At 38.5% G+C, this 15,303-nt stretch overlaps 1 protein-coding gene across 1 annotated transcript in view; it reads left to right on the top strand.

Moving 5' to 3' along the window:
* The window catches only part of DNAH11 (dynein axonemal heavy chain 11), a 371,689-nt gene that overhangs the window by 233,821 nt on the left and 122,565 nt on the right, over positions 1-15,303 (top strand). The window contains exons 58-61 of the mRNA XM_031935967.1: positions 117-230; positions 2,236-2,379; positions 3,011-3,193; positions 4,824-4,925. Coding sequence (XP_031791827.1) covers positions 117-230; positions 2,236-2,379; positions 3,011-3,193; positions 4,824-4,925 — 543 coding nt within the window. The remainder of the gene's footprint in view (positions 1-116; positions 231-2,235; positions 2,380-3,010; positions 3,194-4,823; positions 4,926-15,303) is intronic.

The raw sequence follows: 15,303 nt of genomic DNA, 5'->3' as shown, positions 1-15,303 counted from the left end.
TCAAAGCACAGATAAATGAATTATTTAGCAGTGCATCAGAGTCAACCTCCATTTCTTTTTAGAGATATCTGTGATAATAATTTGTATGGCTTTGTGTGCTTTTTGTCTCTAATTAGGTGACAGCCATTCAGACTGAAGTGTTCCAGAAACAGAGAGAATGCGAGGCTGACTTACTCAAGGCTGAGCCTGCACTGGTGGCTGCTACAGCTGCACTCAATACACTCAACAGGGTAAAGATGATTTATTGGTCCCTGAGTTTCCTCAAAGTAATATTTAAAGCTTATTAGAGTTTGAATAACTGAGCTGAGAGTGTAGCCCATGCAGCGAAAAAGTATTTTAAAAGGAAAGAAACACACATGAAATATTAAAGTTGAAACAAACCTTTGAGGTTGTCATTATAGTTCAACTTTTTTTTGCCATCCAGGACTCTGTGCTACAGCAACCCAATAAGTGGTCTCCTTTTGAATATTTCCAATAGCATGGGATTTATACTCTTATGAAAGGCAACTGGATTGTTGGTAACTGGATTTGACCCAAATCCAATTTTTCATATCATGTGTTGCTTTAAGAGACCCTCATGGAAAGAACAATGGGAGCAAAGATATGTAGGTTTGGTCCCCACCATTTCTTTGAGTTTGATGTTGTTGGTGAAACCTCCCTAAGCACTCAAAAGTAAGCTGTGTTCATCACAAGCATATTGTTAGGGAAAGTGAAATGGGGGCCAATGTTCTTTTAAGAGCCTGCAGCTAATCTCATCCTGGGGTCTTCTCCCAGTCCTCTGGGGAGAGCTCAGGAAATCACTGGGCCTGAGATTCTCAAGATTCCATTTCAAAAAGTAAAGAATCTAGATTTTCACTCTTCTTCATAGAAATACTGAATTTGTTTTCTAAGTATTTTTTTGAAGAAAATAATTTTGACTGTGACTAAAGAGATACTTACATGGGTATTTCTTACAGAATTTCTTACAGTCTTACATAAAACCGAAAAATTTTTAATGGAAACATACCATGATAGAATTCCAATTATTACACCTTCAAATACCCTTATGCCTTTAAAATAATATTGTTAAATGCTAATTAGCAATGTGACACATTAACCATGATATATTAAGTGAGTAAAGCAGATTATAAAATAAGATATTTTATATGACTAATTCTTTTGGTAAGAATATGTGCACAGAAAAAGATTGGCAAAAAGTAAGATTAATTGGTTATCTCTGAGTAATGGAATATTTATTTTCTTTATTGTGTTTCTCTAAATTTGCAAATTTTTCTCTGAATAATTACTTTTTACTCAGGCAAAATAGCACCACTTATAAAGCTGTGTGTATTTATAAATTATAAAAGAATCTTGGTTAGCCAGCTCTCAATTATTAGCATATTTTAAGTATTTGTTTTTGTTCTTGCTTTCACTCTCTTTCCATTCTTTGTAATCATATACCAAATAAATAGGCAGCTTCTGATAAGGGAGCGGAATCAGGTTCAATATTTGATAAGGTTTTATAAGCAAGAGTGTATTACGTAGCACATAAAATATCGTAGGAAATACCTGGTTGGTTTTGTTTTTTAAATCGTGTTAAATATCATAAGCCTACATAAGCTTCTTATATGTGCTAGTTCCTGCCTCAAAGTATTTGCCCTGATACCATATAATTTATACTATTAACATCATCTGTTGGATTAATCAATGGTCTGACCTGAGGAGATAAAGGAGTAGAGAAGAAGGTTCAGCCTATCTTGGCCCTCTCCTAGTTGAAAGTCCCTGTAGTGTAATGGAAGATATTTCTTGCTTGTACATGTAAGACAGAAAAACCTAAGAGACACTGAATTAAGGAATTATGTGTCTGGGAGAGGTTTGGTTAAGATGCAAATCTATTACATAGTGGGATAGAACCTATAAATATCTTACAACATACACACACACACACACACACACGTGTGTGTGTATCCTGGTCTCAGTGAGCAGAGCTCTGCAGGACTGATACATAGATCATTTTTCTTGGAGGCAAGAAAGGGCAGTGATGTCTCCAGAGTATCAGAGAAGTTCCCAGCAAGAATTGAACCTCCTGGAGTTCCAAGGCGGAGTCCCCAGGTGGCAAAGAATTGCCAAATTGAGACTGGTTTGATAAGGAGAGTAGGCCACTGAAGACTAGCATGACAACTTACAGAGCTTCTCCAAACCTCCCCTAATCCTGTCTGTCTATGTGTGTGTGCGCACATGCGTGTTTTTCTTCAGGTCAACCTCAGTGAGCTGAAAGCCTTTCCCAACCCGCCCATTGCAGTTACCAATGTTACTGCAGCTGTGATGGTCCTTCTGGCTCCTCGGGGAAGAGTGCCCAAAGACCGAAGTTGGAAAGCTGCTAAAGTCTTCATGGGAAAGGTATCAGTGTAGCCTGGCAAGATGAAAACCCTGATAATTTCCATACTGTTTTCAGTACCATGGTTATGCTTAATAGCAAAAGATGTTCAGGTCAGAAGAAATCATCTTCATAGTTGCTGAATGTAATCTACTGTATATGTTCTCTAGACTTACAGTTTTTGTTTGCCAAGTTGGAGGTTAGCTTGGGGTTATGGCATACCTAAGTCAATGCCAGCAGCAGGTGGAAGGTTGCTAATTATTTGCAAAATTATGAAAGCAGTTAAGTGTAGGAGGGAGAAAATTACATGGATTTCTTAGGTTGGAAAAATGTTATAATATACAGGAAGGTGAAGCACAGGGGCTTTTTGGTGTGTTTTTGCTTTTTCTTTTCTGCCTGCCTTTTCTTCAAAATGTGAATACCTCCTGTGCTGGGACTGAATATTTTACCCCGGGATAGAAGAGGTTTTAAAAGTGTCCATTGCTAATTCTAACTTCATACTATAAAGACTGAAAAAGTCAAACAGTAGGATAAATGCAGCTTGCCAATTTTGCTTTTGTAATGTGAGTCCTAAAAGCTGATTTTAACTTTTGATCTTGGAATTTTCTCTGCAGCCAAAATGGGTTCGTTGCAATAAATCTTTTTGCTTTGCAGGTTGATGATTTTTTGCAAGCATTAATTAACTACGACAAAGAGCACATTCCAGAGAACTGTCTAAAAGTGGTGAATGAACAGTATTTGAAAGACCCAGAGTTTAATCCAAACCTGATTCGAACCAAATCTTTTGCAGCAGCTGGCCTCTGTGCCTGGGTCATCAACATCATTAAATTCTATGAGGTATCAATCCTAAATTGAGTGTTTACAGATGTTATCCACAAAGGGCCACAAGCACATCAATTTCTAGGTCAGCAAAAAGAGTAAAATTTGTTATTTCGTTTTCTGAATATGGATATATAGTTCTAAGAATAAGATATGAGCATGTTAAACAGTTATCTACAAGAGGTTATTTGAAATGTTAGAAACTTATCTTTTTTTCAGGTAGAGTGATTGGCTGCTTTATATTAAAGAGCAATAAGTAGTTAGATGAAAACTTATGTATGAATTTTACTTATTTACATTTAAATATTTAATTCATGTTGACTTAAAACAACTGCAAATCTGAAGTCACCTCAAATTAAATGTAGCCCTTGCTCTCAAAGCAAATATTCAAACCATCTGTATTGTTGACATAGTGAGATAAGGAAATAACCATTTCTTTGCGTTAGTATTTTAATGACAGGTAAGTTTTGTGCCTATATGTGATCTAATCTAAAATTTGTACTTTTTGGCAGTATAGAGATAGATTATAATTTCATGCATTTATTTATCAAATATTTATCGCCAACCAACTGTATCCCAAGCACTTTGCAGGGTACTTGATCTAATAAGGGAACCATGCATGGCCCACGACTCTGAAGAACTCTCATCTTTGTCTTGAAGGGTTGTATGTTATATTCAAATATGGAATTAGAAAAACTCAATATCGTCAATTCAATTCCCAAAGTAATTTTCATAAAGCCAGGCTATTTCCTTTATACTGTGGGGCCCACAAGAATAGGACTGTCTTGATCTCTCTCTTTAGTGGAAATCTTCATAAAGCAAGAGTTTAGACAGGTTGTGGTTGATGTACAGCCTCTCTCCATAATGAAATGTCGCAGCCCTGTCTTCTACTTGTACAGTAGGTGAAAAGACAAGCATAGAGCTTGACTGTGGCTGTATTCTGTCTTATTTTGCTGTAAAGAAAATTTAATTGCCTTCCTCTCTCCCTACCAGCAGAAAAAATGATCCACCTGAATTCTCAGATGGTCCATTCAAACAGCGTGTGCTTAAGGTGGTCGGGAATTTAGAAAAGAAAGTGACAATGTGGTTGATGTTGTGTGGATATCTCCCACTCTCCTTTCTGTGTTGAGAATTTTTCCACAGTTATTTTCTGCCTTAAAGGCTAGACATGATCTCAGCTTTGGCTATGGTTTCTGCACGATGTAATTTCTAGTAATATGAAGAGTATCTTCACATTTTATGACAAATTGATTTTAGTATATTAATGGTGTTTGACTTACATCACATTTTATGCAAGTACTTGTAACTCTAAGGTCCAGATTAAATAAGTAAAATAATGATAGACCAGAGAGAATGTGGAAGGCTATGTGGATTGTGCTCTGCCTTTAGGTGGTACCATGTCTGAAAAATAACAGACTAGGTGTGGTGGCATATACCTGTAATCCCAGCACTTTGGGAGACTGAAGTGGGAGGACCCCTTGAGCCCCAGAGTTTAAGACCAGTTTAAGCAACATGAGAAGACCCCATCTCAATAAAAAAAGAGAAATTGCTAGGTGAATTAGAGATTTTAATTGTAAAGCATCCATCCTATCTAGGATTGAATGATTACTTACCCTCTTTGTATCTTTATGAATTCATGAATTTTCAGGTCTACTGTGATGTGGAGCCAAAACGCCAAGCATTAGCCCAAGCAAACTTAGAATTGGCTGCAGCTACTGAAAAACTAGAGGCTATCAGAAAAAAGCTTGTGGTAAGTGCAAACTATGACATTGAAATGGTTCCCAAGAGGTGGTGCCTGCCTCCACCTTAGGATTCCACCCTCAGACAGCACCATATCTGAGCCCTATCAAGCAGAAAGGAATTCGATCTTCCATGAGTGTATTTCCTTATATAGCATTCAGTAGGTATTTCTTATCTGCTCTATGCTAGACACTGAACTGGGAAAGTGCAAATGTTCATAGTTTCTACAGCTAAGAAACATTTGCAGTCTGATAGCAGAAAGGGGAGGGCAGCACATAGTGATTCCAGGCAAGTCTTCTGGAGTCAGACTATCTGGCTTATATCTTGGCTCCACTGTTTAATGTTGCATCCTGTACAAGGTAGTTAACCTCTATGAGCCTCTGTTTTCTCATCTGCGAAATAGGTATTATAATAATAAGCCTTTATTTTATTTTATTTTATTTTATTTTATTATTTTATTTTATTTTATTTTATTTTATTTTATTTTATTTTATTTTATTTTTTTATTTATTTTATTTTATTTTATTTTATTTTATTTTTGAGACGGAGTCTCGCTCTGTCTCCCAGGCTGGAGTGCAGTGGCGCGATCTCGGCTTACTGCAAGCTCCGCCTCCCGGGTTCACGCCATTCTTCTGCCTCAGCCTCCTGAGTAGCTGGGACTACAGGCGCCTGCCACCGCGCCCAGCTAATTTTTTGTATTTTTAGTAGAGACCGGGTTTCACCATGGTCTCAATCTCCTGACCTTGTGATCCGTCCGCCTCGGCCTCCCAAAGTGCTGGGATTACAGGTGTGAGCCACTGCGCCCAGCCAATAATAAGCCTTTCTTTTCTTTTCCTTTTCTTTTCTTTCTTTCCTTTTCTTTTCTTTTTCTCTTTCTCTCTTTCCTTTCTTCCTTTTTTTTCTTTCTTTTCTTTTCCCCTCCCTTCCTTCTTTTTAAGTTCCAGGGTGGATGTGCAGATTTGTTATGCAGGTAAATATGTGCCATGGTGGTTTGCTGCACCTATCAACCCATCACCTGGGTATTAACCTATCATACATTAGCTATTTTTCCGGAGTAGCATCCATTTCTTAGATAGAACTGTGGGAATTAAATAAGAGTAATTCATATTAAGAATTTACCATGGTACTTAGCACATAGTAAGAGCTTCGAAAATATTTTTGGCCGGGCGCAGTGGCTCACGCCTGTAATCCCAGCACTTTGGGAGGCCGAGGCAGGTGGATCATGAGGTCAGGAGATCGAGACCATCCTGGTTAACATGGTGAAACCCCGTCTCTACTTAAAGTACAAAAAAAAAAACACACAAAAATTAGCCGGACATGCGGGCATGATGGGGGGCACCTGCAGTCCCAGCTACTCCGGAGGCTGAGGCAGGAGAATGCAGTGAGCCGAGATCGCGCTACTGCACTGCAGCCTGAGTGAGACTCCATCTCAAAAAAAAACGAAAATATTTTCAATGAATATTATATGTACTACTAAATACCACTACTGTTTTTACAAATATGTAAACCAGTCATCCTACTCTAGCATTATCTATATATGTGTCTGTATACAGAACACACCAAAAAGTACTGAGCCCAAAGAAATTAGAGGAAGTTGCTTAGTGAAGGTGGGTTGACATGGGCTTTAGATGTTGCTTAGGAACCACCAGGATAACTAGGATGGGAAAGGTTTTCCTGACAGAAAGCAAGGAAAAGAGGGAAGGAGCAGTTGGGACACTTGAAGAGTCCAGCAGGCCAGAGCCCTGCAATGAAGGTTTTGGAGAGTAGCAGGGAATCATGAAAAATGAACTTGCAAAGGTGAGCATAGGCTTTCTTTGCCTTTCATGCTACAGAATTTAAATTTTATCTGATTGGTGACACTGAGTCTTTGAAAGATTTTAACAAGTTAATTATACAACCGAAGTGAATCGATGCTGGAAGAAGAAAAGAACCTAGAGGCAGGCAGACAAGTGAGAAAGTCACTGCTGTGGATCCTGTTAGGACCTCAGCTCAGGCAGAAGCAGTCATGATGGAGGGAGGGAGACACGCTCAAGCCTGGCTGATGGGATACAGAGAGGTGGGAGGAATACAGGAGCAGGATGAGGAGCGTGAGGTACCTGGCAGGGCAGCATGGAGGACAGCCAGCAGAGCGATGAGGTGGCACAACCCTGGCAGCTTACAGAAACCCCTGGAGCTTCAGTTTCTCATCTGTCAAGTGGTGGTAACAGAAACTACCTCTCAAGGTGGCCATGTGTGATTTGGGACTACCCAGCATCCAGTCTGCCAACTTTGAGTGAAAACAGCTTGATTTTCTTTAGGGAAGAATCTCTCCGCATTGGATGCACTCAGGTGAGGCTTTTAGCAGGAATGACCTTGCCTTTTCAAGCTAAGGACTCGATATATGATCCAACCTTGCCCAACTTGATCCCCCCATCTCTAGGGTTTGAGTCATGAGCAAAAGGAATAAAAGACTGAAAATAGAGTCCATAACATTGCAGAGATAATGTCCTGATGAGACTTGTAAACAGCTCCTGCTCCCAAGACTCTCTGGAACACCTTGGTGCCTATATGTGGTTCTCAGCCTTTCTTTCCCTACTAAGAGCTCCCCCATCTACTTCTGGCAAGCTCCCTTCAGCTTAAATTAGCTAGAAGTGGTTTCCATCATTCCCACCTATGATTCCTAATGCATTAAGATACTATTTAGTGTGCAGCACACAGTAGACACTTCATAAATCTTAGTTCCCACCCTCTTCTTATAGAAAAATCCATATGTAAGTGTGCAGCAGTCATGACTGGAGTTTGAGAGAAAAGCCTGGGTCAGGAGTATATATTTGGGAATGGTTGATGTATTCGTCTGTTCTTGCATTGCTATAAAGAAATACCTGAGACTGGGTAACTTTTAAAGAAAGGGGTTTAATTGGCCCGTGATTCTATAGGCTGTACAGAAAGCATCACAGTTCCTGCTTTGGGCGGGGCTTCAGGAAACTTTCAACCATGGCAGAAAGCAAAGGGGGATCAGGCATCTTACATGGCAGAAGCAGGAGTGAGAGATGGGGAGGGGCTGCTCCACACTTTTAAATGACTAAATCTCACAAGAACTCACTCACTGTCATGAGGACAGTACCAAGAGGATGGTACTAAACCATTCATGGGGTGCTAAGCATCCTCATGATCCGATTGCCTCCCACCGGGCCCCACTACCAACATAAAGGATTACAATTCGACTTGGGATTTGATGGGGACACAGATTCAAACCATACTAGTTGGCGTAAAGATCATGTGTGTAGAAATATTGCCCAATGAAAATGTGAAGATTAAGAAGCAATGGGAACTTAGGGTAGACCTCAGGGAGGATGCTTCTAACTCAAAGTAAATCCTCTTAAGGTGGATTTACTTTGGTCCCTGAGGAGGTAAACTCGGCAGCCACTGCAGTGTAGAATATGGTGTCCAGAGTGGCCAGGCAGCGAAGCCGGGCTTCCTGTAGAATGGGGTTTGAATTTGACCTGCTTATGGCTGGGGCCACTCCTTGGCAACTTGGCAATAAAAATAAGGTGAAGGACATTTTCTAACAGCACCTCCAAGATTTCAGGGCAAGTTATCAAAAGCAGAGGAATAAGATGAACTTGTCAGAGCAGAGCCCAAGGCATTGACTGATTTCTCGAATATACCAGAAAGGACTTAAATTGCCACTCTCGTTTTGACCTTCAGTAATTACAATGCATCTTTTTATGACATTATTTTAATAAGATGGTTAACAGTCCCAAAAGCTCTCTCCTTACAACATGGATAATTTCAGCCCCTCCCATAATAATGCACTCCCTCTTATCTTTTAAGGCTCCTGTTTCTAATAGGCCCTCCTGACCACCACTCCCTGGCCAGGTGTCCTGACCATCCCCTCCTCTCTCTCCAGGCAGGGCATATTCCTACTGTAGCATGAAGCATACTGTTCAATAAATACCTGGTGACTGGTAAAAGAAAAGTGGGCAACCACAACTGCTGGTTTAGACAAGTTTAGGATAAACATATTAATTTTATAGCAATTATCTTTGTTCATTAGTCAAAATTCTCCCTTTCAACTTAACTAAAACCTTTAGAAAATGTTATCTATTCTTAATAGTTTCAAATCAATATTAGAAGTAATTAAATGTTTATAGGAAAAATATGAGGATACTTAAGACAACCATAGAGTTAACCACAGTTAATACTTTCTGTGGTTGCAGAACTAGTAATCCTTTGGATGTAGCCTGCAACTGGCTGAAAAGAATTATTCATACCAATTATTTTCAGAGATCTACAATTTAAACAGAAGTTTGCATATTAATAAGCCTCAGAACTAACTTTTCAAATACGGAGAAAAGGAGCACAAAGTAATAATCAGAATAGCTTTATGAAGAGTGGGTCACCTTGGTCCCCCCACCAAGAGTGGATTTGGTATGAATATGACAAAACCTCTGGCTGTAGTTCCCACCAAGGTTTAAGTCTCTACCAAGACCACGTGGCTGATTATGCTAAGGACAAGGTACCTTTGAATAGTTTCTGCCTGTTGGGATGCAGTTAGATAAAGGTTTGAGCACATGTGAAGGTATGATTTTTGCTAGCTTTGCCTTCATTTGCTCCAGCCTTTTGTTTCTCCTCCTCCATGAACTTTCCCTCCTGCTGATCTTATGTCTCCTATTGCCTTCTTGCCTCACAAAGCCAGGATATGCCTGATTTCAACATCTGTGTTGCAATGGAAATTCATTCATACCAGTGGGCTGATCTTTATGTATTTGTTCTTTTGAGGCTTTGTTTCTAAATTCAGACTAAAAGAAGGCTTCATATTGAAGTGAAAAAAAAGTTGCTGAGCTGGATGGAACAAAGACCATCATGTCTTGCAAACATACAGGTCCTAAGGCTTACTCTAAATAAAATTCAAATTCAGTCTCTTTAGGGCAGTGTTTCTCAAAGTGTGTTCCCTGATCAGCAGTGTCAATGTCACCTGGAAACTTATTAGACATACTGATTCTCAGATCTAATCCCTGACCTGCTGAATCAGAAACTCTGGTGGTGAAGCCCAGGAACCTTGGTTTTAACAAGCACTTTGAGTGGTTCTGATGAATGTTCAAGTTTGAGAACCACTGGTTTAGGGTTTCTGGTGCACTCAAATCCTTGGGCCAAGTCCCTCCTTCCTCACTCTATTTACTTCTAGAACCTGAGAGGCCAGAGTCTGTCAAGAACTGTGAAGGCACCAACATTTTACCTTACTTGCAAACTAACAAGTTAGTCTGCCACAGTTTCATGGATGATGGAAGAAGACATGAGACCAAAGGATTTCATTACTCACAGCACAGCAAGGAGAAGCAAGGTCTCAAAGAAGCAAGGTCTCAAAGAAGTCAGAGACCAAAGGATTTCATTACTCACAGCACAGCAAGGAGACTGAGCTTCATGTTCATACCAGTTCCGCTTACCTCCCAAGTCCTGTGGGAATGATGCAGAGAAGATAGGTGGATGCTACATAGACAATGGGTTTATGTCATGGATGAGAAATCCCAAGCTTAGGAAACCCCAGGATAAAGAGAATCACAGGCAAACCTCCTGAACCTTTGCCCCAGATGGAAACATTATCTTTGGTATTGTGGTTAGGTAGCAAAGCTGTCTCCTACTTCCAGGGAAACAACATCTCTGTCTTTCAAGCCCGTGATCTATCCAAATATGGTTAGATTATCCAGAACAAGATCTGCCATTTCTTCTTCACAAGAGGCACAGAAACAGAGGAAACTGTGGTCTCCCAACACCCAGCTCCTTTTCCCAACTTTATGAAGGGAACTGATATGAGTCATTTTATATGTTAGCTCTGTGTGTATTTAGGTCATTCTGTTTCAATCTTGAAGGGCTGTGCATCTCAGTGTGGAGCTAGGAGGTATTTCATGTGAAGCAACAGAGTCACTAATGTCACTTTCTATAGAGACTTATACAGCTCCCACATATCCTATTCTGTTTCCAGTGCCCAAATAAGAAACATAGGTAAAACCTCTATTCTTCCTCAAACTGGAGAGCTAGTCACCAAAGTCTGGTAAATTTAACTCCCAAAGTAGAGGTCATCGATATTAGTGTGCAGAAAAAGACACCCAAGGAGCTTGTAAAATACAGTTTTCTAGACGCCACACAAGTATAGACTCTGATTCTGAAGTTTTCAACTGGGGGCTCCAGAATCTGAATTTTAATTAAGAATTCCAGAAGATCCCAATGCTAGTAGGTCAGGAGATTTCACTCTAAGAAATCACTGTTAAGGCTGTCTTATGTATCTATCTCAATCTCTTTGGCCCTACCATCTTCTGATTTACAGTGAATTGGATTCATGTTAATTTGGATTGCTAAAATAACCTCCTCACTGATTTCCCTAGTGCCAGTCTCTTGTCCTTTCAAATGAACTTTTATACAATACAAATTCAACCCTATCACTTGGATGTAAAAAACATATTTCATTCAGCCAATACCATCCTCTTGGTAAAAGTGTTACTGAACCAGGCATGTTTTGCCCATCACACAGCTTGCCAATCACTGAGACAATGAGTTTTGCACCAGAGAAAGGGTTTATCCATAAGGCAGCAAAGTGAGGAAATGGGAGAACAAGTTGCACATCTACTTCCTTGAATACGGGTTTTAGGGATATTTATGGGATAGAGAAGCAGGATGGTCTATGATGGGAAGGTGATTGGAGGTAAGGAAAAGTGAGGTAATTGGCAGTCTTCACAAGTGTAGTCAGAATTTATGGCTCTTCATGGACACAAGTTCAGAACATGGCAGTGTTAGCATGATCTGAGGGTGGAGTTTTGGGCCCAGTGATGTCAAAAGGTCACCCATCAGACACTCATGCAAGCCCAGCTGAATGATAGGGGGGCTCAGCCAGTTTGAACTGGGCAAGAGTGGACTCCAGGTCCCTGAAAAACAATCATTAGTGTGGTGACCTATACATCAGAGATGTTATCTATAAGGAAGCTAGTGGGAATTTAGATATATATTATTCAGCCATGTGACTTTTAGCTATATAGGGTTTTTTAGTCAACAAAAAGCAAGTGATTAAAAACAAGTGAGGCAAGTAAAGTTTGGTGAACCTAATCAAGTTAGACCATGGTTTCAAAATCCTATCTCATTTAGTATGTTGTCATCGTCATCGTCGTCGTCATTGTCGTCATCATCATCATCATCATCATCATCATCAGAGCTAACACTTAAAGGACTCCTGCTCTGTGCCAGATGCAGATCTAAGCATACAGTGATTTAATAGAGTCATCTTCAAAAACCTTAAGAAGGAACTGTTTTCAGCTCCAGTTTATAGATGAACATCACAAGGAGGAAGATAGAGCTGGAATTGGAGCAAGGGCAGTCTGCCATGATGGGTGACTGTTACTCTATACCAGATAACCAAATTTCTTCTGTAAATCGTAACTATATTAGGCTTTGTAGGCCAGGAGTCAATGTTCTTAACTCTTTTTTAAAAACTTTATTTAGCTAGCTAATTCGTGAGCTAGCTTGGACATATTCTGCTACCTTTTTAAATTGATGCATAATGTATATATTTTGGGGTACATGATATTTTGATATATGCATACAGTCTGTAATGATCAAATCAGGGCAATTGGGACATTGATCACCACAAACATTTATCCTTCTTTATTTTGGGAGCATTCTAATTCCTCTCCTCCTGCTGTTGTCAACTATACAACAAATTATTCTTAACTATAGTCTCCCTACTCTGTTATCAAATACTAGATCTAATTTTTTCTAACTATGTACCCATTAATCAACCTCTTTTTATCCCCCACCTCCTCCTACACTTACCAGGCTCTGATAACCATCAGTCAGCTCTCTACCTCCATGAGGTCACTTTTTTAGCTCCCACATATGAGTGAGAACATACAGTATTTATCATTCTGTGCCTGGCTTATTTCACTTTGCATAATGACCTCCAATTCTATCTGTGTTTGCAAATGACAGGATTTCATTTTTTAATGGCTAAATAATATTCCATTGTGTCAGTATACAACATTTTCTTATCCATCCATTGAGGGGCATTTAGGTTCATTCCACATCTTGGATATTATGAACAGTGTTACAATAAACATAGAAGCACAGGTACCTTTTTAATATGATGATTTCCTTTCTTTTACATATTCTTTCTGCACATACTCACTGGCATCCATTATTTTTTGTGTTTTTGATAAGAGTTATTTTAACTGGGCTAAAATGATATCTCATTGTGATTTTGATTTGCATTTCCCTGATTATTAGTAATGTTCAGCATTTTTTATATACCTGTTGGCCTTTTTGGTATCTTCTTTTGAAAAATACCTCTTCAGATCTTTTGCCCATTTTTAAATCAGGTTATTTGTTGTTTTACTGTTCAGTTGTTTGAATTCCTTATATATTCCAGATATTAGCCCCATGTCAGATACATACTTTGCAAATACTTTTGCCTACTCTGTGGGTTGTCTCTTCACTTTGATTACTTCCTTTGCTATGTGATCTTAATATGATCCCATTTGTCTCTTTCTACTTTTGCTGCCTATGCTTTTGAGGTCTTACAGTGGAAATTTTTGCCCAGACCGATGTCCTGAGGCATTTCCCTAATGTTTTCTTCTAGTAGTTTTACAGTTTTAAGTCTTGGATTTAAGACTTTAATCCATTTTTATTTGATTTTTGTGTATGGTGAGAGATAGGGTTCTAGTCTCAGTTTCTGTATGTGGTTATCTAATTTTCTCTCTACCATATATTGAGGAGACTGTCCTTTTCTCAGTGTATGTTCTTTGTGCCTTTAGCAAAAATGAATTGGCTGTAAATGTGTGGATTTATTTCTGGGTTCTCCATCCTGCTGCATTGGTCTATGTGTCTGTTTTGTGCCAGTACCATGCTGGTTTGGTTATTATGGCTTTATAGTATACTTTGAAATCATAGAGTGTGAGTCCTCCAGCTTCATTCTTTTTGCTCAAGATTGCTGAGTCTTCTGTGGTTCTGTATGAATTTTAGGGTGGTGGTCCTATTTCTGTGAACAATGTCATTGGTATTTTGATAGGGATTGTGTTGACTCTTTAAATTGCTTTGGGTAGTATGGACATTTTAACTGTATTCTTCTAACCTATAAGCATAGGATACTTTTCCATTTTTGTGTCTCCTCTTCAATTTCTTTTATCAAAATTTTGTAGTTTTTCCTGTAGAGATATTTTATTTCTTTGGTCGAATTTATTACTAGGTATTTTATATTCTTTGTAGCTGTTTTAAATGGGATTGTTTTCTTGATTTCTTTTTGAGACTGTTCATTGTTGGTGTGTAGAAATGTCAATGTATGTTGATTTTGTATCCTTCAACTTTACTAACAGTTTTTTTGTGAATTATTTAGGTTTTTCTCAGAATAAGATCAGGTCATCTGTAAACAAGACTAATTTGACTTCTTCCTTTCCAACGTAGATATCCTTTGTTTCATTCTCTTGCCTAAGTGCTCTGGCTAGAACTTCCAGTACTATGTTGAATAAAAGTGGTGAAAATGTCCTGTGTTATTTCACGTCTTAGAGAAAAGGAATTCCATTTTTCTGCATTAAGTGTGATGTTAGCTGTGACTTTGTCATATATGACCTTTTTTGTGTTGAGGTATGTGCCTTCCATACCCAGTTTGTTGAGCATTTTTATCATAAAGGGATACTGAATTTTGTTGAGTGTTTTTTTAGCATCTATTAAAATGATCATACAGCTTTTGTTCTTTATTCTCTTAATAAGATGTATTACATTTACTCATTTGCATATGGACTGTTCTTGTATCCCTGGGTTGAATCCCACGTGGTCATGCTGAATAATCTTTTCAATGGGTGTTGTATTCAGTTTGCTAGTATTTTGTTGAGAATTTTTGCATCTGTCTTCATCTAAGATACTGACTGTAGTTTTTTGTTGTGTTCTTGTCTAGTTTTGGTGTCAGGTAATGCTGGTCTCATCAAATGAGTGTGGAAGTGTTCCCTCTTCAATTTCTTGAAAAAGTTTGAGTAGAATTGGTATTATTCAATTGTTTGGTAGAATTCAACAGTAAAGCCATTAGGTCCTCAGGTTTTCTTGATGGACACTTTTTATTATTGCTTCAGTCTCATTACTCAATACTGGTTTGTTCAGATTTTCTATTTCTTCATGGTTCAGTTGTGGTAGATTGTATATGTACAGGAATTTATTTATTTCTTATAGGTTTTCCAATATGTTGGCATGTACATGTTAATAATAGTTTCTAATGATTCTTCATATTTCTGTGGTATCAGTTGTTATATATTCATTTTCATTTATTATTTTATTTGAGTCTTCTCTCCTTTTTTTCTTTATAGGTTAGTTGGTTTTGTTTATCTTTTCAAAAAATGAACTTTTCATTTCATTGATATTTTGTATTTTTTAATCTC

This window comes from Piliocolobus tephrosceles, chromosome 8 (genome assembly GCF_002776525.5).
Source record: "Piliocolobus tephrosceles isolate RC106 chromosome 8, ASM277652v3, whole genome shotgun sequence".
Classification (NCBI taxonomy): domain Eukaryota; kingdom Metazoa; phylum Chordata; class Mammalia; order Primates; family Cercopithecidae; genus Piliocolobus; species Piliocolobus tephrosceles.
Note: the sequence above shows the minus strand (reverse complement) of the source record. Positions and strands in the feature narration are given on the sequence as shown.